Source organism: Panthera leo, chromosome C2 (assembly GCF_018350215.1).
Source record: "Panthera leo isolate Ple1 chromosome C2, P.leo_Ple1_pat1.1, whole genome shotgun sequence".
Lineage (NCBI taxonomy): Eukaryota > Metazoa > Chordata > Mammalia > Carnivora > Felidae > Panthera > Panthera leo.
In genome coordinates, this window is record NC_056687.1 from 52,620,416 (window position 1) to 52,647,442 (window position 27,027).

A 27,027-nucleotide genomic window follows, 5' to 3' on the forward strand; every position below is an offset into this window, starting at 1 on the left:
TATCTAATTTATCTATTTAACATGTTTTCAATGTAATCTTAGTCTTCTCTCTACACTATTTACCATATAGTCCATAAATATTTACTGAGTAACAATATTAGAAGAGAGGGATTCTAAACTAGGTTCTAGAAGAGAAATAGGTAAATATATAATGTTTACAATACAAATACAATGAGGTAAGAGTTTACAGGTACATACATAAATTTTTTTAATTACAAGAATATTTATTAATTACAAGAATATTTAGTAATTACAAAGTATTTTGTGTGGGAAGAATTAAAAATAATGCTGAAATAATGCTTTTGAACATTTTTCATTAACCTATATGCAAATTTCTATGACCAGATTAAAATAACATTATTTGCTAATAACAGTGTGATATAATCTGATTATTATTTCAACTTTCTGAGTACTTTTTCATTTGTCATTTTTTTTTTTTGTTTAGTTCACTTACTAAACTACTACTGCACTTTATAATGACCTTCTGCTAAAATTTTACTCAAAGACTGTTTCCAGTGCTTGGCAATTTATTCAGTTCCTCAATTTCTAAAATTAAAATTGAGAACTACTTCAGAGTAAAAAAAAAAAAAAAAAAAAAAGTAAATGTTAACAATTTACAAATATGACTGGGCACATCTTAATTAAGGCCATTAGACCAGTATTAGAAATCATGAAGTGAATCAAGGCACTGAGGAGCTGTACCATTTGGAGAATACACAGTAATATACAGAAACGTGTGGTGATGTAAGGGACAAAGGATTAATAACACAGTCATGGCGACAGGGAAACATTCCTGTGTCTTTTGCACACAACATACCTGTTGCAAATAGTTTACAAACTTACTGAATAGAATGTATACTATTGTCCCTGAAATTTTAAACATAAATTTCTTTCAAGCTGTATACAAAAATTAAAATAAATAAAATCTGTTTGTTTTATATTCAGTCATACTGTTTTACTTACTCTGGGCTTCGAGGTAAACAGCTATTTTGTATTATGCTTTAAACAATCTTTACTAATCAAAGGTTTCTTCCAAACTAATGGGAGCTTCTGACTTTTAACCGACTTAACTTCCAAATACCAGGTAGGTAGCAAGTTAAAGGCGCCAAGTCCTGCCATATGTAAATATGTGTATGCTCCCAGACTAAGGCCCCGAGAGTAGAGGCCAAAACCAAGCATACTGCCACAGAGTACTGGGATTTTGTACCAGCCAAAAATTCTGGTTTTCTTTAGGAAGAAATATAAAGTTTTAGTTTCTTTGTACCCGTGAAAACCATACAACCACCCTAAAGGCATAAGTCAATACAAAGTCACAATCCAACTGTGACAAATCTAATTGGCCTCTACTTACCCTGAGATACCGAATGGGTTATCAGGTAAAGCAAATCATCATAACAGACACAGTCCTATCTGTCAGGCACTGACTCAATATCTCTGTATTATTTTCTACTGATTGAGGTGAAATACACTTGCAAACATAGTTCTCTCTTCTACCAGCATAACTTGTTGAAAGTCATTTATAAAAAGACATTGTTACGTCTGCAGAGCAATTATTAACATAACTTACACAGCAATCAAGTGCCTACACACTGAGAATGAGTTTGCTGATGCCACACTGAGCATCCCTCTTCCTCCACCTTCTCCCTGTACTACACAAAATTCACCAACATCATGAAGGGATAAAGGGAAATTAGGGAGAGTAGATCAAGGAAAACCTAAGTAAAATACAAACCTATGCACACTGAAAGAGAGAAGAGTAGGGATGTTGAACAATTTTTACTGAGGTGGCAAAAATGTCTGGGAGTTCAGAAATGGCACTGAAAAAGTAAATCAAATTTAACTCACTTTCTAGTTCTTCCTCTTTTGCTTCTTCCATCTTTCAAACCTCCCCAAAGGAAGAAGGCGTTCTTTTTCATAAGATTGTGAAAACCATTATATGTTATTACCAAGTAATGAGCTCAACAGCACCAGTGCTCCTGGGCCTGCATTCTCCTGGCCTGAGCCTCTAAGGCTACCCCTCTTCCACAGGCAATGCCGAGGCTATTGGTTAGACAGAAGATCAAGCCTGACAGGGCTCAGGAATGGGGTAGGGATGTCGATTATATACTCAATAGCAAAATTTCTAAAAAGGTTTGAAAATTTAATTACTTGCTTTCTTAACCCCATCAACAATATTGACTTTCGATACTGACTATGTTAAACAGCAGTGAAAAAATGACTTGATCAAAATCTTCTGTGAATCCTTCAAATATTCAAAACTGGAAATCTGTCCAGACTCATTTTCAACCCACAACCTCTGTTACAGATAAAGAAACAGAAGAAAGCCCATGAGGAAACTAGTTATTCTCTGGGTCTTATTCTAAAACATCAAACCAATTGGTATTTACTGAATATCTGCATAAGAGGTAACTTGGATTCTGCTTCGGTAAACTGGAAAATGTTATGCCTGCTTCTGTGAGAACTGTAAGTATTCGGGAGACTTTCCCCATCAGATTTTCCCATTCGCAGCCACTGACATACATGACATAGGAGCCACATCTCCTCCTAGGAAAAGGGCCTGCTGAAACATCAACGTAAGATTTATTTCCTGGGATTTATTTTGCTTCAGAAGGTGACCTACTATAAATAGAATCTGACCCACCATAAATCACATCAATATGATTAGTTGGAAATACTGATGTGACATTCTGAAATCAGTGGTGTCACAGAGTTACAAACTACTCATGACTAAATCCTAAAATTAAATTGTACATGCAAAAGAAACAATATAAAACACAGCCAGCAAGAAAAATGAAATTATATAAGACAGAAAATCAAATACATGAGATTTTTCAAATTACTCCAAGAAAGCACTTATCAGATCATTTGCTGAATGATTAAGATGAAGAAAACTGAAAAGAGAAATAGCAACAGAGAATATAAGGAAGACATGAGTGTTGCTCATTAAATCTTGATTATACCTGCCATGCTGTAAGGCAAGAGGTGCACATCAAATGCCCACAAGGCTCAATCTTGACATCTTTGTCGTTCTCAGCACAAATTTTACAAAGCTGAAAAGTGGAGCCCATTTCACAATATAATTCATATTGTTCCTGGAATTTGGGGGGGAAAAAAAGGCAAAGTTAATGTATTTCTAACATGAACTGGTACTACTGAATTTTCTCAAATACAATGACCTACAGTAAATGCCTCACACTTGATCCTGTCAGGAATGTTACTACTTAAGACATGTTTTAAATTGGTAATCACAATTTGGTCGACAAAATCATTTTTTAAAACATTTGAGCTTATATCAGCAATTTTATAAGCTTTTGTAATACTTCAGACTACTTAATGTTTTGTACTGTTCCTTTAGGAAGGGATTTGCGTTAATAGTGACTCAAAAGACAAAACTTACTGTTTTAAAAGAAAATATAAATAGTTTTAGTTTCTTTGTAAATGCCACATTCTCACCTAAATTCACTTCAAAATTGGAAATATATATGTATGATATATATAATGTATATATATATAATATGTATATATAACATATATAATGTATACATACATAAAAAATATATATATATTATTCTAACTGAACATTAAATTCTGGAACAGAAGAAAAGCAGCATTTGCCAAGCCCTTCCTGCATGCTACATACTTTGGTACACATTTATTATGTCATATAATCTCCAAAGCATAATAAGACACATTGATTAAAAAAAAAATATCTGAGGCTCAACAAGTTTAAATTATTTTCCTCAAATTCTATATTAAATTTCTAACTCTAAATTGCATACTGTTTTCCCAATCTAGCACCATCAGGAAAACTAATCACTTCAGCAACCAAAAATTGTTTTATGAAACATCTATTCTCTTGATTAACTAGTTTTGAACATTTTGGCATAGTAAAATTCTTGGTGTCTAAATATTGAAAAGCTCTAGGTCACAAAGAAGACACAAATGTATCAGTAAGTATAAAGAAAATATGAAAACAAAAGGTGTTAAAAGGGATACAAAGAAAAGTAATTAAAATTCATTTAAAAAAGGCAGTGTTTTAGTCAATAAGTGTCTATTAGGAACCTGGCCCTGGGCAGGATAAATAAATGACAATATTTAGCCTGTAGCATACTAAAAGATCTTATCATCATGATGAGAAAAATATATATACATCTACATACAAAGATACACACACATGCACGCATGCACATTCATATATAAGTTGTGTATGTTTGTATGTATGTATGTATGTATGAAGTATGTATGTTTATATAATTTTTACAGAAATAAAAAAGATGATAATGGATCAAGATAAAAACTAAATAAATCTGAAAGCAATTAAAATTAAATTATAAGTTGGGGTGTCTGACTTTTAATCTCGGGTTGTGAATCCAAGCCCTATATTTGGTGTAGGTAGAGGTTACTTAAACAAAACTTTTAAAATATATAAATAAATAAATTTTAAGTCCCTGAAGTCTCTAAAGTAATAGATAAGTATTTAAATTGTTATGACACCCAAAGGACCACTTTATAATTATTTAAAACATTACAATAAGCTAAAATCACAGATGCAGAACTCAATGCAACCTAAGGGGTAACTTATTCAAATATTTATGAATAATTTAATGGGGTGATACTACTCCTGAATATATATAGTTTTAAACAGTGGCTGTAAAAAGAGGAACTATTTTTGCAAGTGTGCTTTCACATACATGTGTTAGAACATATAGAATCATTTACCTAATCAAAATAATGTCAATTATATATTAAATTTCAAAAACTGCCCATCAACTGTACATATGTCAACAAATGTGTTTCACATAATAATACCAAGACCACTGGGACTAAATCTAGACAATTAGAAATAAAAAAAATTATCTCTTGTCTTCCCCAAATCTGTAATTTCTGATTTTTATTATTTATTATACAAAGCACAAAATATCTAAATTATAAAGTATTTTAAAACTAGATTAACATAGAATAAAATACTCATTTTCTCTCTTCAATCTTCTTCCTAATTCCCTAAAACTTCTTACTTCCTCAGTTAAGTAATGTTACCAGTTTGGTAGTTTTTAATTTTTATTTTTAAAAAGTATGTTCATATGTTCATATATGGTAATTTCTTTCTTTCCAGAAATTGAACTTATGTAATGTTACTTTACAAATGAAATGTTATATAATTGAACTTTACAGTAATGGAACTTTTTTTATATAATAAAGATGCCGAAGTTCCCATGTGAGTATATAGAGCTACCTTCCTCTCAGTAATGACTTTAGTATAATGCAGTATGAATATACTATGCTTTACTTAACCTATGATTAAATAGCTTGGTATTTATAATTTTTCATTTTTAGGAAAATTGCTAAAGTGAAAACCCCGATGTACAGATGTTTCTGTGTGTATGTGAGTGGTATATACAGAATCCAGAGTCAAAAATGGTTTTGTTTAGATTTTGATTAATTACTGAATATCACCCTCAAGAAAGGCTTTATAACCAAGCTACACTCTCATTCAATTTATGGGGTCGCCAACAATGGATTTATAAGAATATAATTAGGACCTTCAATAAACTTCAATTACACATTTGACTCGAAAAGCTAATGCATATTATTATTCCAATCTTCTTTGGAGTTTTCTCAATCTGTAACTCTCTCCTCATATGTATCTGCCCATCTATGGGTTTATCTATGTCTCTGCATAAATGCCAATATTATATTGGAAGTAAGAATATTAACAGCAGACATTTTTATCCAAAAAATGGAGAAAGTATTTTTTCCAAATACTCTTAGAATTCCTGTAAGTATCTTTTGCATGAAATGCCGGTACCAAATTTTATCTACAGTAAAAGAGGATGCTTTTTATTTCAAAAATATTAGATACATAATTATAAATGCATTACCAGAAACTGTCTTTACCTGGGTAACTTTTATATGATCATGGGGTGTAGGTTCACATAATCCAGTTAAATCAGGATTATAGCTCCTCCCATCAGGATAAAGATAGCTAGATTATAAACAGAAACTTTATTATAAATGCACAATTTTTAATTGCATTTAAGATGATTTAATCAGATTCTTCTGTATTCAAACCCATATGCTGAAGTTTCTTTTTTATGTAACTTACATCAAGAAGCTTTGCTATTGTTTGCATAATATTACAAGTTACTTTTAGAACATTTAAAAACTAGAAATCATTTTCATATCAGAAATACAGGATGAACATGGACTCAGCCACTAAGCAACCATTTTCAGTTAAATACTTTTTACTGTATGTCTTTTAGGTAAGTTAAAAATTTATTTTTTCTGGTCACTCATGGTCTATTCCAAAATACTCTGAATGTACACCTATTTGCAACGATTATGTCTTTTCATGTGAAGCACAGTTAATGTGAACTGCATCGTTTTACACCATGCTTAGTAACTTGAGGGAAAAATGGAATTAAAACCCACAGGTTTCCTACAAGAGTTATGCAAATACCGTTTTGATATTCCTGTTTTTCCAGTTTCTCATCCTCTGTGTTTCCATTTAAATTCTCACACACATACAAGTCTACAGCCACACACCAACACACTCACACGTACACACACACATCTAAAGAAATTACAAAATGCTACAATTATGTTTCATTTACTTCAAGCTACAAACACAGAATCACTTATAAATATGAGGCTCCATTATTAATTTTATTTATTTATTTTTTGAGAAAAAGCATGTGTGCACCCAGGGGAGGGGCAGAGAAACAGGGAGAAAGAGAATCCCAAGCAGGCTCTACACTGTCAGTACAGAGCCCGACCTGGGGCTCGATCCCATGAACCATGAGATCATGACCTGAGCCAAATTCCAGTCAGACACTTAACCCAGTGAGTCACCCAGGCGCCCCGAGGTTCTACTATTACAGAGGATTAAAATTAGAACTAAAAATGGTAGTAATTATGCCATCTTTTTGTGCTAAAAGTCTTTATTCATTCATTCATTCAAAAATGAAATTGTGTTGGTAAATATCTATTTTAGATTTTACAAAATGGTAACATTACTGCTGGGTCATGCTGACTGATTAAGGTATAGTTAATTTTGTTTAGGAGCTATTCTAACTAGCTGCAATGAAAAATTAAGAATGTAATACTACCGTGGTCAATATTTTAAGGAGCAAAACTATACTAAATCTTTTCTGTGGAGTAACAAAAAATATTTATCCTTAGTCTATAAATATGTTCATAAGTGTTAAAATTCATCCAGGAAAACCACAAAAATAATTGAACTTAGATGACAGATAATTCTCATACAGTAAGGAACAGATCAGTGAGATAATTTTCCTTTTTTTTTTTTTACAATTTAGAAAAAGGAGTTGACTACATTTGTAATGACATATTTAGAGTGTTATCACAGGGGTGGATTAAAATTCTACAATTATTAAATGAAGAGCACTAAGCAAAAGTTGGTAAGTAGCTTTCCTTTTATATCCTAAAATGAGGCCAGATTGAACAATTATGACATAACATTTTGCTCATCATCATCACACTTTAAAAACACATATAAATTCTATGACGAATTCAAAACTGAAAGATTATAAAAATAACAATAAGGTTGCTAGAGGAAAGGTTAAAAGGTTCTATTTAACGTGTAAGGGGCAATTCAGTGATTACTGTCCTCAGTAAATGAGGGTGTACTGATGAGACCCTCTCAATGGCAAGTAAGGAATAAAGAATCTTGGCTGGTTATCAAAGTGAACTTCTTTATTACCTATGTCACACTATACTGGGTTAACTATAAGTAAGGAAAAGACAGCTGACCTTGATAATAGCTGGACCAGATAATATCCTGTGTTTTACTCATCTTAGGGAAAAAAAAATACCGAACATAATAAATAATATCTATTTTAATGTAATCTAAAAATCTAATCTATTTTTAAGTAAGATTAAAATGTTAATCTGACCTATTTTAATGTAATCTATCACTAAAGTTCAAATTCAACTAACTAAATGCCTCTGAAGGGTGTGTGTGTGTAAATATTAACAGCTGATTTGCATAGGAGCTCAGAGGCTAAACACTGATTACAATATAACTTGTTATTTTTTATTGGCTTTTAAAAACCAGATAGAAGGCATTGTAAACAATATAAATAAGCTGTATCAAAATTACTAACTTTACAGATTTGCCCACTCGTAACCTCTAAAGTAAAACTTTACAGCACATTTTCTTAAAAACAAAATCCTGTTATCAGTGAATCAAAAGCTATAAAATTTATGATAATTAAAAAAAAATAGAAACACACACTTGGTACTAGTTTGTCCTACAATTCTCATGTAACTATTTCTTGAAAGTTCATAACTTATAAAAAAAAATGCATTTTTTTCCTTCACATATATTCCACCACTTTTTCTCTTTTGCAATTATTTTAGAAAAGGTGTAACTTAAATTATTTGCTCTTTGCTAACTCTGGTGGACTTTCTCCTGATAGGTTTCTATCACAAACTGTGCTATAGCAAATAAGGGAATATCTGTCTCTAAATTACTTAGCAAAGGCAAAGGGCAAGAAAAGTGAGCATAATGATGTGACAATAGAACAAAATAGAAAATAAAACAAAAGCATGAAGGGAATGGCACATAGACTACAATGACTAAAATGAAAGAGAGGTATTTACTATGAAGGCACCTATCAGATTATCTACACTTTGTGGAGGAAAAAAGATATTCTTACTCTAAAAAAAAAAAAAAAAAAAAAAAAAGGAAAACTTATTTTTAAATTAAAAAAAATAATAGCTTAAGATAAACTGAATTCAGCTACCAACATAATTCTGGAGCAAGGATTTAATATCAGAAGACAGACACAAAGACAAAAGGAAAGGAAGGAGTGAGAAAAGGGTAATAAGAAGAAACAGAAAATCTGTTACTACTGGTCAAAAAGTAAAACTAGCAATTTGAGGGTTACATGAAGCAACAGAAGTCAGTTATTTTAAAGAATTATCTTCTGGGGCGCCTGGGTGGCTCAGTTGGTTAAGCGTCCGACTTCGGCTCAGGTCATGATCTCGCAGTCTGTGAGTTCGAGCCCCACGTCGGGCTCTGTGCTGACAGCTCAGAGCCTGGAGCCTGTTTCAGATTCTGTGTCTCCCTCTCTCTCTGACCCTCCCCATTTATGCTCTGTCTCTGTCTCAAAAATAAATAAAAACATTAAAAAAATTAAAAAAAAAAAGAATTATCTTATAAGTTTTTTTCATCTATTCTAAACTACTGTTAAGTGCTTTTTTTTTTTTCCCTGTGAGGGATACAAACTCATGTTCTAATTTGATGTAGGAATTTATTGCCTAAAAAATATTAGTTTAATTCAAATCGGTTACCTTAAAATGGCTATTTTAAGAGATGAACAGTAAAAAGTAAGGAGCACCCATTCCTTAATCTTGAAAAAACAAAATAAAACAAAGCAAAACAGCCAGATCATCAGACGATCTTTTCTCTCCATCGCAAAGCAGTGTCTATCTTTCAAATTGGGGAATAATAAGCACCCTGACTCCCATTTCTCATACTCACAATCCTTCCCTGCTGCCGTCAATCAGGGCTTGAAATAAGGGCTTGTTATGCGGTATGGTCTGTAAGATATTGCCATCCCCTGTCACATAACCGATGGCCCACTGTCCCAATCTAGTGCAGCTTAACCGGAAAATGTAGCTGTAAAACATGAGAAAATGATGTTTAGTCACATTCAGAATGTATGCTAACTACTAAACAATCTCTTAGATTTTTTTAAAGTCAAAGAATAAACAGAATAATTTAGAAAATCTGAAATAAGTTTCTATCTTCTTATTTTAAGAAGCTGTCCTTCTCCATTCATTGATCTGTAAAACTCCCTTCATTGAACTGTATAAGAAGCTCTGATAATAATTCCATTTAAATACCTCCAGGGCTATAGGACAAAAGAACTGAAGTTGATGTACTTGAGTATCAAAGGTTCTACTGCCATCCCCATCAGCAGGTGCCCTATATGAAATAGTTGATGGCATGAAACAGCTAGGACCTGAATCATTTTTGGAAAGTAAAAAATAAAGAAGTAACAATTTAATTTGTCACCTCAGACAGAAACTGAGTCAATTTATACTGTGTAATTCAATATATTACTTTGAAACTTTAAAACTATCCATATTTTGTTGTTAATGACTTGTTTGCAAATAATAACTTTTCTTTCAAGCATTTCAGCCATTCACCCTTAAATGAAAGATCAAAAGTGCCCAACTATATTAATGAGACGGCAAACTAGATTAAGTTCATGGCTACCGTCTAACCCTGTCCAGTTCAATGTCTTGCAACAGGAAGGCAAAATAGTTCAAAAATATAAATTAAATTGATGACAGACACTGACTTGGTTTTGAATTCATTGTTATTTATTTATTAACATAGCTATCTACTTATTTCATTTTAGCTCATTTACGTTTAAGTGTATTGCACTCAATCTTGCCACCATGAAAACTATATGTGGATTTTATAACCCCTTAAGTAGCTCAAAAGTAGGTCAACAATCTGCTATATTTGAGTACCGTGATTGCTATACGTATGTGACAAATTCCTCTCTCCTAATAAACATTAGTTACTGATGAACCAAGTGTTATAAAAATAACTTTACAGGATACTTAACATATGTAACAGCTATTGAATCTAATTAACTTGTATCTTTAGCACTGCAATGTAGTTTCATTTTCAAAGAAAACTGGGTTCTTAAAGAAAGGAAGAAGTTGTGGTTTTTAGATACGAAGAACTTCATACTCGTTTTAGATCCTTTGGAAAGGACTCTTCAAGAAAGTCCAAAAACATATTCTCCTAGAGAGCCTGAAAATAGAATACCATCCTGCCAATTAATGGAATCCTTAATCAGAATCATAGTCAAAATAACTGCACACAGATTTATGGTTGTCAGCTGGATCCCCAAAAAAGCAAAACGAGAGAGACTCAAATGTCTTTGGAATAGGCCCCACTATTTTCTGTACCATGAAGCCAAGGAAAAGAAATACTTTCCAAGAGGAAGTAACAGTTTAGCAGGTATTCCGCAAAACAAGTACTTATCAAAATTATTTGTTCACTGAGTTTTCCTAAACTTTACATTTTAAATACCACATCCCACTTTACACATAACAATTTACCACAGACTGACCATTTCATCTTTGCCTAAAACCTAGCAGAATAAATTGTTACAGGGCAAGCTGGGAAGGAAAGGAAGACATCCTTTCGGAGGGCGCTGTCCTTTTATTAAGAGAACTATTCCAATAGTGATGAGGCCTGGCTTTTGCTCCCAACAATGTTCTCTTCCAACATTATTTATCTCTGTGATCTTGAACAAGAGAACACAAAAGGGACTTGGTTTCTTAATTTCCCAAATAACTTCTGTGTTAAATTTGTATGATTGTGTAATTCTAAACATAGCCCATCTTTCAAATCATACTCCAAGAACAAGAAGATACTTTGATGCCAATCTATGGAACAGAAGTTATGGAAAAATCTGGCTATGAGAGATCCTTGACCAAAACAGAATGAGTCATTTAAGCCACCATCAAAATCTCAATGAGAACCAACTCTCCTTAGTCTACACAGAAGACTTGCACAGGAACTAAACTGTTTTCTGTACCCCCTGCCTTCTTTTTATATACATATAAATGTTTGAAAATATAAAAAAGATGGAGATTTTCATTATGGCAGAGAAAAAGGAATCAACAGCACTGGCTTGTACTATAAACTAGTTTGTTAAAGAACAAACACCATTTGCATTACAAATCAAATAAAAATGGTATTAGAAGAAAAATGCAGCCTTAAAAAAAAAACAAAGAAATTCATTCCTACAATGAAATGACTCCCATATGGAAATCACTGTACTCATGGATGTTGGAATGGCATCTCCTACTAAAATGTGAGTGTGAGGACAGGTCTCGACTCTCATTGCTGCCACACCCAGCTCACTGCTTGCCATAGTACAAATGCCTACTAGGTACCTAACACATTTCTAAGTGGGACGTGGGCAAAATGCACAAACCAGGAGACAGACTTTTTGATCCCAGATTTGACATTAATAAAGTATGATTTCTCAGCCAAAGCCACAGGGACTGACAAAAACAGCCAATCTCTGTGAGTTTTACCCAGTTTCATCATCTGGAAAATAAAACATAGGGGCGCCTGGGTGGCGCAGTCGGTTAAGCGTCCGACTTCAGCCAGGTCACGATCTCGCGGTCCGTGAGTTCGAGCCCCGCGTCAGGCTCTGGGCTGATGGCTCGGAGCCTGGAGCCTGTTTCCGATTCTGTGTCTCCCTCTCTCTCTGCCCCTCCCCCGTTCATGCTCTGTCTCTCTCTGTCCCAAAAATAAATAAAAAAAAAAAAAAAACGTTGAAAGAAAAAAAAAAAAAATTTTAAGAAAATAAAACATAAATTCTGAAGCTATAAAGAAGCATAAGGTATTCTGGAAGAAATTCTTACGGACATGAAATTGGTTGGATTGTAACAATGGGCTTATATATGTTTACATGCGTTTATCATGTATGTATAGGTAAACGTATATATATACTTATATTTGTTCATATGTATTTACATATCATTATGTGTTTATCATTGAACCAAATTAAATATCGTGAAAAATACTTTAAAATAATGAACATGAAACTGATTTACTTTGTGTTTAGCACAATATTTAAGTATTCAAATATACACATACAATTTTATACACAAACACAGGTGTCATGAAAACAGACAATATGCTAATACCCTACTCTAATTTGAAAAATCAGAGCTCTGAGACTTAATGAAATTTTAAGTTTATCAAATTACATGGTATCACATCCTCTTTTACTTTATGAACACAGTTTCAGTACCAGCACAACAAAATCAGTTTAAAGGACACAATTAAGAAGTACCAGGAGCCCTATTAGCATTTCCTTCCCTCCCTCCACTCACCTGGGTGTTACTGATTTACCTAAGAATGACCTAGAGAGAACTCTTCATCATTAGATATACCTCATAATATTACTGTTAAAGAGTCTTACCTTCCGGGTTTGGTGCTGTATTTCTGTAGTCGTGCTTTAACTTCATCATATGTGAGAAATGCCATGTAACCTGGATGTGTTACAGCTAAGAAATTCCAATTCCGTAAAATAGAGCCCCAAGGCTAAAAATATGAATAAATGAAAAGATATTATCTAGATGATATCAATTATCAATTATATGCCAACCCATCATTTAATAATAGTTACTGAAATCTCCTGGATGAGTTCATGTGGCTTAGGTCAACCTTCAATGCCTAACAGCAAACATGTAATAATACCTTCTTCTATTTTGGAGAAATATTAGGCAGAAAGTAGGACGGAATACAGAGAACAAAACAGAAAAAAACACACAATTTCTTTACAAATTCTATTCCCAATACAGCATTTGTGATCACTTTGGAACCTAACACACATCACTCTCCTGTTTAAAACCCTCTAACTTTGAGTAAAAGCCAAAGTCCTTATAAATGGTCCAGAAGAGCTTCACAGGGTTGATGTCCAGCTCCCTTTCTGTGCCTATCTGTCATGACTCTCCCACTTTCTGCCTCTTCTCCAGGCACCCTGGCTTCTTTGTAGCTGGTGTGAACACAAAGATACTCTTCTTCCTCAGAGGTTTAGTATTTGCTGATTCCTTTACCAGAATTCTTTCTCCAAATACGTAAGTGATTCTTCTCCAATGTTACCTCAATGAAGCCTTCTCAGACCACTCTACTTAAAACTGTTAACTCTCATCACATTCCTTATCTCCCTTTGTGTCTGTTTTGTTCACTACTGTACTTTTAAGGTATCTAATTTTATAGAACAAGAAGCCATACCATGGAATGTAAGTGATTTGGCAAAGGTTACATATTAACCACAAACTACATAAGAGTAAGGAACATGCAGGTCTTGTTCACCAAGGGGATACTATAATGGATGTAGGATCAGAACATAGTGACCAGGAAGGCGTAACTGTTGTTGAAAAGTTCCTCTAGCTAGTGACTTGTCTGAAAGGCCCTGACTCCCAACCTACCATTCTTTCCATGGTAAGAGACTGGTGCTCATGCTCACATTTGCCTAATTCTTGCACAGTTACAAAAGGTTTATGATTTAGCAGTCAGGAAATTAAAAATCTTTCACAGAAACACACAAATGCACACACACAGAATTTGTAGCATTCTTTCATGTGATTAGCTATCCCTCCAGTTACCATGGCAAGAGAAAAAAGGCAGTCAGTGATAGACAGTTTTGCTTGAGGGTGTGAGTGAATCATCTCTGCCACATTTTTAAGGCTGAAGCTACATTTATTCCAAGGACTTGGCAGCATACTCTAGCTGATGTGCCAGATTATTAACTCATATCTTCTACATAAAAGAAAAAAAAAAGGTATTTTGTGTTGCCAAGTGAAAGTGGTTGAAATTGGTAGAGGGTTCCTGGCTTTTGTTTGTTTTGAGACTTGCTCCCAATGATTGTTAAGCAAGTTTCAGATTCACAAGGTGGAATTCTTCAAGGATTGTATCTTTGAGATGGGGATAACAAAGGAAAGAATTATTTAGTGATGAAAATTTTTTTAACCTTTTCTGACATAACAAGAAAAATCTTCAGGGTATTTCCCTATCACACTAAAATATCTAGTTGGGCAAAAAGGAGCTCTGGAGAACACTATTATCAGAGTTTCTACGTACTTGGAAAAAACCAAAACATGTTTCTAATTTTCTTCCAAAGTCATGACTAAAAATTGCATAAATAATATTTGGAAGATTATCACCCTATGTTTTTAAAAACAGAAATAACTGCTAGTATAAGCACTGGGTTTTGTTTTGTTCTACTTCGCACCTACAAAGGGCAAGGATGGAAAAAATATAAAATATTTGGGACACTTCCATTAAAGTCTACAAAAATTAATGGAGTTGTAAAAAAGATACTGAACTTTACGGAGAGCCAATGCACAGATCAGAATACAGGTGGAAAAAAACTGAAATTGGAGTTTTCAGTCAACAGCTACAGTATTAAGCAACCATTTCTTAGTACAAATCCACAGGGCCAGCTTCTAACTACAAAAATATTTTTGTAATAGAAAGAGTCTGTGTACTGTTTTTCTTGTGAATGCAACCCACAGTCAGAACACATGGTAGTTACATTTTTTTGTTTGTATACTTGTTTTGTTTTCTTAAGTATTTTGCCAACTAATGGCTTAATGAAGGCAAGATAAAATGCTTTGGAGAAAAAGAATTATTTTTATAATTTGTTTTTAGATTAAAGGAAATGTTTTCACACCCACCAACACAAAATGTACAGATTCTTAAATGATTACAGAAATTAATTAAGTGAATTAAGGAAGCTATTCCCTCCATTCTTCCAAAATGCTACTATTTTCAAGAATAGCTGTCTAATGACTTACAACTTATTTTGGAAGAGGGGCCTGGATTGGTCTGTCCAGACTCACTCTCTTCTTGCTATAATGGATGACTTTCCTTCTCTTCTTTTGTTCCCTATTCCATTGATGCTATATATTCCATAGTCACAAATATATTCCTTCAAATCACACAATCTTTATCCCACCACCCCTCAAATTTATTGCCCCATTTCTCAGCAACCCAATCTCCTCTAGTAGTGGGGAAATGGAAGAAGTGGGGCAGCAGCCCTGGGGAGAGAGTAGAGAGAAGCAAAATCCATCTATTTCTGTTCCAGGACTTTAGTACCTGCCAACCGCAGAATCTCTGAACTTCCTGGAAAGGAGAAAGAGAAGATTAAAGGCAGAAGAAAGAAGAAATGAGGAAGGTCTCCACTGTAAGATCATTCCAATGACTTCCCGGCATTTGTTCATGTGCTGGCAGAATATCAGGATAAGGGAAGAGTGGAAAAGAATGTATCTAGTATCCGGCTTTACATTCTTTTCTTCCCTTCTTCTTCCATTTCCTGGCCAATTCTCCCAGTCCCCGCTTATGACTTCTTCAAACCCTAATGCTATTTCTCTACATCAAACCCCAATCTGGAGCATGTACCTTTCCTACTTTCAGATCCCATTCTGCTAAATATCCCATTCCCGACAATTCAGATATTAGAATTCACTACTAATTAGCCACCGCCATTGTCACTGCAGAAGAATATATGTTCATGCAGGTACACTACTCACAAAACTTATATTTTTTCATACAGAATGCATAATTATAACTTAAAAAACTATTACTCAAAGTTGTATAAAAATGAAAGGTAAGTAAAGTTCATATGTCTACTTTCCAATTCATAGAACGAATTTCCTAATATTTTAAGGGACATGTATGATTAGTTAAAACATTTGAGTAATGAAACCAAAAGAAGTGAAAAGTCATAGAAATATATAGGAGTTAACAAGAGCTCTTTAGCTACTTCTATAATTATGTGTTTTAAAAGAGACTAGACATTTTTGTCCATAGATATTTTTTTGGTTTTGTTATCTAAAACTTTTCACAGTAATTCTATTTAAAAAGATTCTTTTCCTCTCCCATCCCAGTGAGCATAAATAAGATAAACGTAATTTAGAGTATTAAGATTACCTGCACTCTTTTAAATGAAACAGCTTATAAGAAAATATGTGCACATATTAAATAGCAGTTTGGTAAGTGTTTAACCAACATTAAGGTGGCCTCATAACTCTAATATATAACTGAGGCGTTCTAGCATTTAACTTCCACACTAAAAAGCTGTCCAGGCTCCCTACAAAAAACACATTCTTCCTAGAATGAACAGTTAGGTTTAATGTATGAAAATAATCTTTTTTCTCTTCCTTCAGGAAGAGAGGGGAAGAAACAAAGCTTCTACTACTTCAAATGTCTGTGTTGTATCATGTTAAATAAAAAAAAATTATAAAATTATCAGAAATCTTTAATGAAAAGAGAGGTTCTGTTATAAAATGATCAGTATCAGGGAGCACAATCTTTTTTATAAAATGTACCTTAAAATCATTTTAAAAAGTAACCTAATAGCCTATACAGGCATACCTCATTTTATTGTGCTTTGCTTTATTGCACTTCGAAGATATTGTGTTGTGTTTCTGTGGGGTTTTTGTTTTCAGATTGAAGGTTTGTGGCAACCCCATACTGAGCAAGTCTATCATGGCACCATTCTTGCAACAGCACTTGTTCACTTGAAGTCTGTCATATTTTGGTAATTCTTAAAATATTCCAGATATTTAAGTCATATTTGTTATGGTGACTCTGTGATCAGTGATTTTTGGTCTTACTGATGTAATTTTGAGGGGTATCATAAACCACATCGATAGAAGACATCAAATGTAGCCCACAAATGCGTGTTTGACTGCTCAACTGACCAGCCATTCCTCCATCTCTCCCTGTCCTCGGCCTCCCTCTCCCCTGAGACACAGCAACATTGAAATTAGGCCAATTAATAAGCCTGCAATGGCCTTTAAGTGTTCAAATGAAAGAAAAAGAGTCACACATCTCTCCCTTTAAATCAAAAGCTAGACATAATCAAGCTGAATGAGGAAGGCATGTTGAAAGGCAACACAGACTGAAAGGTAGGCCTCCTGCACCAAACGGTTTGCCAAGTTGTGACTGAAAAGGAAAAGTTCTTGAAGGAAATTAAAAGTGTTACTCCAGCAAACACATGAATAATAAGAAAGTGCAGGAGTCTTATTGCTGATATGATGAAAGTTTTAGTGCTCTACATGGTGGCCCTAACTCTCTTCAATTCTAGGAAGGCTGAGAAAAGTGGGGAAGCTGCAGAAGAAATGCTTGAAACTAGCAGAGGTCGGTTCATCAGGTTTAAGGAAAGAAGCCATCTCCGTAACATAAAAGTGGAAGGTGAAACATCAAGTGCTGATTGATATAAAAACTGCAGCAAGTTCTCCAGAAGATCTAAGACAATTAATGAAGGTGGCTACACTAAACAAGAGATTTTCAGTGGAGATGAAGTGGCCTTCTATTGGAAGAAGATGACATCTAGGATTTTCATAGCTAGAGAGAAGTCAGTGCTTGGCTTCAAAGCTTCAAAGGACAGGCTGACTGACTCTCTTGTTTTGCTAGAGGCTAACGCGGCTGGTGACTTAAGTTGAAGCCAATACTCATACCCTAGTCTGAAAACTCTAGGACCCTTAAAAATTATGCTAAATCTACTCTTCCTGTGCTCTAGAAATGGAACAACAAAGCCTGGATGACAACATATCTGTTTGCAACATGAGTTCCTGAATATTTTCAGCCCACTGTTCAGCCAAAAAGTTCCCTTTCAAAATATTACTTCTCATTGTTAATGCACCTGGTCATCCAAGAACTCTGATGGAGATGCACGAGTTTAATGTTGTTTTCATTCCTGCTAACACAACATCCATCCTGTAGCCCATGGGTCAAGGAGTAGTTTCAACTTTCAAGTCTTATTTTTTTAAAATACATTTTGTAAGGCAATAGCTGCCATAGATTCCTCTGATGGATCTGGGCAGTTAACTAAAAACCTTCTGGAAGGGGTACACCATTCTAGATGCCATTAAGAGCATTTGTGACCTATGGGAAGAGGTCAAAATATCACCATGAACAGGAGTTTGGAAGAAGTTAATTCCAACCAACAAGGATGACTTTGAGGGGTTCAAAATTCCAGTGGAGGAAGTACCTGCAGATGTGACGGAAACAGGAGGAGAACTAGAATCAGAAGTGGAACCTAAAGAGGGACTGAATTGCTACAATGTCATTATACAACTTTAATGGATGAAGAGCTGCTCCTTAGGAGCGAGGGAAGAAAATGGTTTCTTACATAGAATCTACGCCTGTGAAGATGCTGTGAAGATTGCTGAAATGACAACAACAAAAGAGTGAGAATATTAGTTGATAAAGGAGCGGGAAAATTTGTGAGGACCGACTCCAATTTTGAAAGAAGTCCTGTGGGCAAAATGCTTTCAAACAGTATCATATGCTACAGAGAAATTGTTCGTGAAAGGAAGAGTCAATCAATGCAGTGAACTTCATTGTTGCCTTATTGTAAGAAATTGTCACAGCCAGCCCAGCCGTCAGCAACCACCATCCTGACCAGTCGGCAGCCATCAACATTGAGGCCAAGACCCTCCACCAACAAAAAGATTACGACTCAGTGAAAGCTCAGATGATGGTTAGCATTTTTTGGCAATCAAGTGTTTTGTAATTAAGGTATATACATTGCTTTTTAAAGACATGATGCTGTTACACATGCAATAGACTACCATATAGTGTAAACATAACTTATAAGCACTAGGAAACCAAAAAGTGTTTTGAACTGCTTTATTGTGATATTCACTTCATTGCACTGGTCTGGAACCGAACCTGCAGCATCTCCAAGATGTACCTGTATATACCAAGGGAATAATCATGAAACTAATGTAAACTGAAAATATGCAAAAACACAATTTCTGCAATCATTTATCTAATTTCTTATCCTATACACCTAGGTAGAATTATGATCTGAAAGTTGTAATAAAAACAATGTATTCTATGAGTATTGTTGACAAGAGTTAATTTGCCTTCTGTTAACAGGTTCTTTCATAAATTAAAACTTAATCCCACACAATTTTATTTTCTTACATAAATCAGTCACCAGATCCTTGTAAACTAGTGCCAAGCAGAATCATAAATCAAAGGAGCAAAATTCTTATAACATGGAAAACATGAAAACCAATATTATACTCCAACATTTGTTGAAAGCACGTTTCAAATGCATAAATCTTACTGAGACTTAAAATAATAAAAAAATTCCATCAGGATACAAGCAAGCCTGTGTTCTGATCAATTTACCTCACTTACTATATAATTTATATTACTATAATTATAAAGATTTTAAGTGGGATTCTTTCATTCTGTGACTACTTGAATTGAACACCATAGATGATATACAATTTAGTGGCATAGTCAAATTCAAAACACAAATTTCAAGTCTTCATGTTTAATGTAATTCCATGAAGATATACAAAAGAATAAAATGATAGCACACAGCTTACATCATTTAATGGTACCTGCTTCTGAAAAGCTATGTGAAGACAATTATAACGGATAGATTAAAAAAGAAAAACAATAAACAGGACCAGAAGGTTAATATCACAGCCATACATATTAGAAAACAGGGGAACAAAAAAGAAACCCTAAATTTTCCAAAAGAGGAATTTATTAAAGTAATGACATACTATTTTGATGAAAACATTACATAGCAACCGGAAATCAATAATTGTATTGATGAAAAAGATTTATTGACATGAAAACACGTTTATAATATGTGGTTGAATGAGCAACGTAAGTTGTAAAACAGTATACACCACAGGGATCTTCTCTACAGAACATGATAAATTTACTATTTATTGCAAAGTTTACTATATCTCTTCTCACCTAATGAACACAGGACGCAAAGCAGAAAAGTTGGGTTCCAACCTCAGCATATACCCACCCATATACCTCAGCATATACCCACCCATAAAATTTGCATTCTGTCAGTTACTGGGCTAAAAGGACAAAGTAAAGTGAGAAACTAGGAAATTTAAAACAAAGCTCCTTTCCATGAATCTTCTCAAGGCTAACAAGCAATCACCAGCCTCACAGAACCTGATACGCCAAACTTTAAACCTTAAACTTATAGCAATGACCAAAAACTTACACCAGCGACTTCAAAATTATACACTACCAAAAAATGAGACTATTTCTCACATGCTTGTGTGTGAGAGAGAGATGTACTCACACATGTGCACACGAACAAACGTGTGCACACCACATGCACACATAGGAAGGAAATCAGGAGGGAGGAAAGGATTCAGCAAATAGAAAGCTTACCTGAAAGAGTCTGGTAAAAATATCAAATTCAAAAACTGAAATGTAATCATTACAAGTTAAATCAATTGTTGATTTCAGAGCCATTGCTTCCAGGCCGGAGCTAATTTGATGAACCTCATGAAGGCACTGTCTGAATACTTTCCATGGCACAATAGTCCTGTGTAAGAAAAAAAAAATGAGTAATTGAATCAAGTGTCATTTAAGACATACCTTCCACTGAAACAGAAGAGTTCAATCATAATGTTAATAGAATTAATTGCATTTGTACTAAAAGATAAATAGTTGACAAAAAAGACAAAGATATGTTCATAATTCAGAACATATGTAATAGGTTTTGCTAACTGGACTGTTTTCTATTTGCTAAGAATGTGACAAAAATCAAAATCAACTTCTCTCTCAAACAATCCTTGCCTATCAACATATTTCTAAAAATACGTCCAAAAGAAGGGATTAGGTCAAAGTCCTATGTGTCTTACCTCTTGTGTATACAAGATCATTTGACTTTGCATCAAGTTAATTTTTCCCCTCTATTTTCTTAAAATAACGGTAAGACTATGGGTTCATATAATAGTAGGAATTATGTACTCATGGTACAAAAGAGTAATTTACATCCACCATTTTGAGAAAGCTCAGGTGGAAAGTCATGAAGACATGTTAGCCATTACCTCCTTGTATTCTGCAGATAAAAAGCACATGCTATTTAACCTTTTCATATTAATACAAAGGAAAATGTTAATATTTTTAACCAACAACACTGGCTAGCATGTGGAAATTTATTTATTCATAACTTACTTTTCTTAAATATTATGCATCAAATTTTTTATTAAGTAATGCATTTACATACTTCAAAAACTTAGAAGAGCAAAAAATGGTATTCAGGGAAGTCTCCCAGTCTGTCCTCCATCTGACCATTTTCTGACATTCACCTACTTCCTTCCCACCATGAAAATAAGTAACACTCATTTTTCATCCCTTAGTTAATTTTCCTCCTTTTGGAATGTTAAATGCCTATTCTTGAATAAGTGGAAGAAAGAAATCATTTGTGTTTCTTTAAAATTTTAAGCTGCAGTTTTCACAGTAGGACATCAGAAGAGCTATATACACCCTCTTTTAAGAATGTACATATTTAGGTATTAGGTTTTTCTTTACCATTATCTCTTAAGAAATAAAAGGCTCAGAATGGACTACATTGGCCCTTTCCTATACTAATTTTCCCAGTGAAGCATCACCATAAATGTACAACTTCATATTCACTCAATAATTATCCATTTCAGTGATTGTCAAACTTGAGCATTCATCAGGATCGTGGAAGGGCTTGTTAAGACAGAAATTGCTGATCCGCAACCCATGATATTCTAATTCAGTATGCCTGAGGTGCAGCTGAAGAACTTACAGTTCTGACAAGTTCCCAAGTGATGCTGACACTGCTGGTCTGGGGATAACACTTTTTGAGAGTCACTGATCTATTGCTAAGGTAAGGCAGTGTCGAGAAATACACCTATGAAAATAGAAGATACTATCTGTCCTTGAAGAACACGCATACAGGGTAGAAATAAGATGTGTAATGCTAAAAAACATAGGTGGGGAGGGGAGGCATATTTAAGGCAGTGCTGGAGGAGTTCCAGAGAAGGAGGGGTCTGTGGCAAGCTGAACAAATGAATGGAGAGACAGGCTTATGATACTATGCTGCATTTATAAGAAAGTTTAGGCTTGATAGACCATTAAAAGAAAGAAAAACATGAGGCTGACTACATCAAAAGGTTTTTCTCTATGTATGAAAAAAAAAACAGGAAACCACAGAGAACCGAAGAGATACACCACATCAGACGCCGTTTAGAAGAAACACACGTCAAGCTCTGATTAAGGTTAACAAAATGCTGCTGTTCTCAGAAAACAAGGATAACTTTTGATAATGTTAGGAGGCCATTGATTTATGGCAAAGTGTAAAAATGAAATTGTGTCCAGTTACATTACAGTTACTGCTAAAGTAGTGCTTAAGAAGCACATTTGTCTTTTCCAAATTAAAGTTTCAAATATTCAACACATAAAAGGGACATGAACCCTCATATTCAAAATTTTTAAATATTAAACAAAGAACTACTGACTTAAGAATGGCATGTTTTAGTTTTGCATAGAAATGTTAAGAGAAACTTGTCTTGCATATAAAGTATAAAAAGGAAATCAATGGGCCTGATACCTTTAATACCTGCTACCATAAAAATATATGTATCTCCATCCCAATATTTAAGGAGCATGCAGACCATAACTCCTTCCAATACTCAATGATTTCCCAGAGAAAATTATAAAAAAAAAATGTATGAACTTCTAAAACTGTAGTCTGACATACTACTTTGGGACAGTAATTTACAAAGGAGCAAGCTACATTTCTGTGGCACTTGTGTAAATGACACTTGCTCACAGTTCACTTGTGATAAACCGAAGGTCCAGATATGCTTACATAGGGTAGTGACAGGGATTAAGAAGGGCATTATTTGGTTAACTAATTATATACAAAATTTGCAAACAGGTACCTTTCCTTTGATCAGCTGAATCAAACACCCACCATCGAAAATATCAGGGAGGAGAAGGGGTTCACAAGTGAAGAGCAGAAACAGCATGCAATGACTTCTTTTTTTTTTTTTTTAATTTTTTTTTTTTTAACGTTTATTTATTTTTGAGACAGAGCATGAACGGGGGAGGGTCACAGAGAGAGGGAGACACAGGATGTGAAGCAGGCTCCAGGCTCTGAGCTGTCAGCACAGAGCTCGATGCGGGGCTCTAACCCACGGACCGTGAGATCATGACCTGAGCCGAAGTCAGACGCTTAACCGACCGAGCCACCCAGGCGCCCCAGCATGCAATGACTTCTTACAAAAAATATATTGTTCTGAAACCGTGGCACTAAGGATCCAACCTTTCCAAATAGGACGTCAAGTTGCTACCACCTTCTTTCCTGATGTGTATGGGGGGAGGGAAAAAGAAGAGGATGGCTTTTCACACCTTTAATTAAACTGCAGCAACAACACATAGTGGTTTCTACTCTCTTTCCCTAGAGATGAAGCAAGTCAGAGAAAATATTAATGACAAATTGTTTTACAAATACGTACAAACTTCATTGTGCTAACAGAAATCTGGGAATATGAAAAGAGGAAGAAAAAAAACAAATAGAACATAAACGCTTCATGCTTTCCCTAATCCAGAAATATTTTAATCTGTCCTTTTGCCACTTTCAATTATAAATCACTGTGATTACAAGTTAATTCAAACTTCAAAATCTATTGAAAAGCACAAGTAACTGTTAATCCACAAAGAATGGAATACAAGGCCAGTGGTCAGCCAGAAACTTATAATAATTATGATTTCAGGATTTTTTAGACTTGCAATAGGAGTAAGAATAAGGGCTGCCATTTACTGATGGTCTACTCTCTCTGCCAGTCATCACGCACTTTATGTCTATTACCAGAGTTTGTCATGATAACACTACAAGACAGACAATATATTTATCTTCATGATACAGTTGGGAAAACTGAGGCTTAAAGAGGTTGAGTAATTTGCCTAGGAAAGACTTTACATGTTCCAGGTACTGTGGCATGTTCAAACCACTTGTGAATAGACTATGTTGTGCCATTTGCAAAAGCTATAGAAAAAGATGAGGGTGCCTAGGAAATCTCATAGGATGAAGTTCCTTGAACCGCATCTTATTCACCTCGGTACAAGACAGACAAGGTGTGCAACTAAAATTTGTGTAATTAAATTAAACTGTGTCTAGGGAAGGCAAGGGAATGTTACATGGAGGAGGAGCCCAGAAATTTGGGCTCCACTCCCTTTCTCCACTACACAGAAAACTTGAAGACAAAAGAGTTATACTCTGTTCATACAATATCAGGAAAGATAAGAACTTAACATAGGCTACATTACAATTTTGTTATTAGATAATAAGTCTTGGTCTATTTACCAAGAAACAAAAGAGTAATTGTATTTTTTTAGACTTGAAAATAGAGTTAGTGGCCTTTCAGATAAAAACAGATACAGGGAAACAAAACTGCAAAAGTGTCAGTAGGTCAGCAACTGACAAGTCACTCAATCTTCCAGGCTTTCTCCTTCTCAGTAAAAGTTGAAAAGTGTATTAGATATTCTAACTTGACAATCTTGCAGTTTAAAATAAAACAGTAAAAGGAATGGAAGACAAAAAATGTTAGGAGATTATAAAAAAAAAGGCAAAACATTTTCATGACACTACAAGTTCATAAAAGGATATATGTTTTGTTTTTAATTCATATGAAAAAAATCCACATAAGGTGTGAATCTCAACAAAGTCTACAGTATTTGAAAAGTCATATACTTCTGGTGTGAATGAGAATTTATACAGCATTTCTAGAAGGCAATTTGGCAGCAAGTGTCAAAAGCCTATATTTTTTGAAAAATCTACTTCTGGGATTTCACCTAACAAGATTATGTAAAAAAAAAAAAGTATACACACACACACATATATATCTATATGTATATATATTTATACACATAAATACACAGCAACACAAATATCTACCCATAAATCTCTTCAATACAGTGTTGTTCATAGTAGCAAAAAATTAAAATAATATGTTCAATAGTAGTAATAGGAAATGTTAAAATCTTTGGATATAATATGTAACAGTAATTAACAGTTGTAAAAAAGAATATTGTCATGGAAAAGTGTCCATGGCATATTTAAATGGGAATTGCATTTCTGAAATTGTATGTCCTTTATGATCCAATGCTGAAAACTATCTAGAATGTTTGGAGATAACAATACCCATTTTAACTGATGATAACTGGATTGTGGTAGGAGTATGAGTGATTATTTTATTTTTCTCTGCAAGCCATTAGAGCATATTAATAAATATCCTAAGAAATAAAATATATACTAAAACTTTTTTTTAATTTTTGTAACATTTCTTTATTTTTGAGAGATAGAGCACAAGCAAGGGAGGGGCAGAGAGAGAAGGAGACACAGAATCCAAAGCAGGCTCCAGGCTCTGAGCAAGTGTTCAGCACTGAGCCTGACACGGGGATCGAACCCACGAACCATGAGATCATGACCTGAGCCGAAGTCAGTCACCCAACCAACTGAGCTACCCAGGCGCCCCAATATACTAAAACTTTTAAAGTACATTATGTAATCATACAGGAATCATTTAAAAACAAGAATTATAACAGTATTTGTCTGAGACATGATTTTATATGTGTAGTATATGTATACAAAAGAATTTGCAGATTAAAGAAGAAATAAGAGAATTCAACATGGTTGCTGAATATAAAACCAATATACAAAAATCAGTTGTATTTCTATAAATAAGCAATATATTGTTAGAAAATAAAACTTAAAAATACTTGACTTTTACAATAGCATCTGAAAATATTAAATAAGTAGAAATGAAGCTAAGAAAAGCTGAACAACACACAATCACAGAGGGATATAACACTTTAACGGACTAGCAGATTCAATATTGTAAAGATATCAATAATTCTCAAATTGGTGCTTAGATTTAATATAACCCTAGTCAAAAATTCTAGGAGACATTTCTGTAATAGGAAATGATAGGCCGATTCTAAACTTTATAGGCAAATGTCAAAAGCCAAGAATAATCAAGCCAATCTTCAATAGGAACAACACTGACAAACTTTTACTCTTTACATAATTAAGACAATGTGATATTAGCACAAGGATAAACAAATAGATGGAACAAAACAAAAATTTTAGAAAGAAATGCAATCATATTTAGACACTGGATATGTAACATCCACTAGATTTAAACAGCAGTGGGGAATGAATGACATTTTAAGTAAATGCTGCTTGGTCAAATGGATATACATACAGAAGAAACTACCCTTACTTAATACCATATAAAAATTAATTTTAGACTATTGTTTTCTCTTTCATATTTAGGTATAAAATTAAAGTGTTTTATTTATTTTTTTATTTTTTTAAGAAGAAATTAGAGAATATCCTCATTATTCTGGAGCAGGCCAAAATTTAAAAAGGGCCCAAAATGCTCAATGGATAAAGGAAAAGATAAATTATAACCTGTATTCATGAAAAGATATCACTAGCAAAGTGAAAAAGAAAGCCACATATTGGGAGACACTATTTACATACATATAAACAACAAAAGATTCACATCTAAATATTAATAAGTACTAAAAAACTGAGCAAATGATTTTCATATACACAAAGAAATCAAAACGTTCAACAAAGATCTATTCAGCATCAGAGAAATGTACATCAAAAAGACAGTGATATTCCA

General features: G+C 34.0%; 1 protein-coding gene across 8 annotated transcripts in view; it reads right to left on the bottom strand.

Moving 5' to 3' along the window:
• The window catches only part of CBLB (Cbl proto-oncogene B), a 221,128-nt gene that overhangs the window by 80,839 nt on the left and 113,262 nt on the right, over positions 1-27,027 (bottom strand). For all 8 annotated transcript variants that reach the window (XM_042955715.1, XM_042955716.1, XM_042955717.1 and 5 more), the window contains 5 exons: positions 20,744-20,900; positions 12,990-13,111; positions 9,506-9,643; positions 5,896-5,983; positions 2,961-3,092 (listed from right to left, as the gene is read on the bottom strand). In XM_042955715.1, the coding sequence (XP_042811649.1) occupies positions 2,961-3,092; positions 5,896-5,983; positions 9,506-9,643; positions 12,990-13,111; positions 20,744-20,900 (637 nt within the window). The remainder of the gene's footprint in view (positions 1-2,960; positions 3,093-5,895; positions 5,984-9,505; positions 9,644-12,989; positions 13,112-20,743; positions 20,901-27,027) is intronic.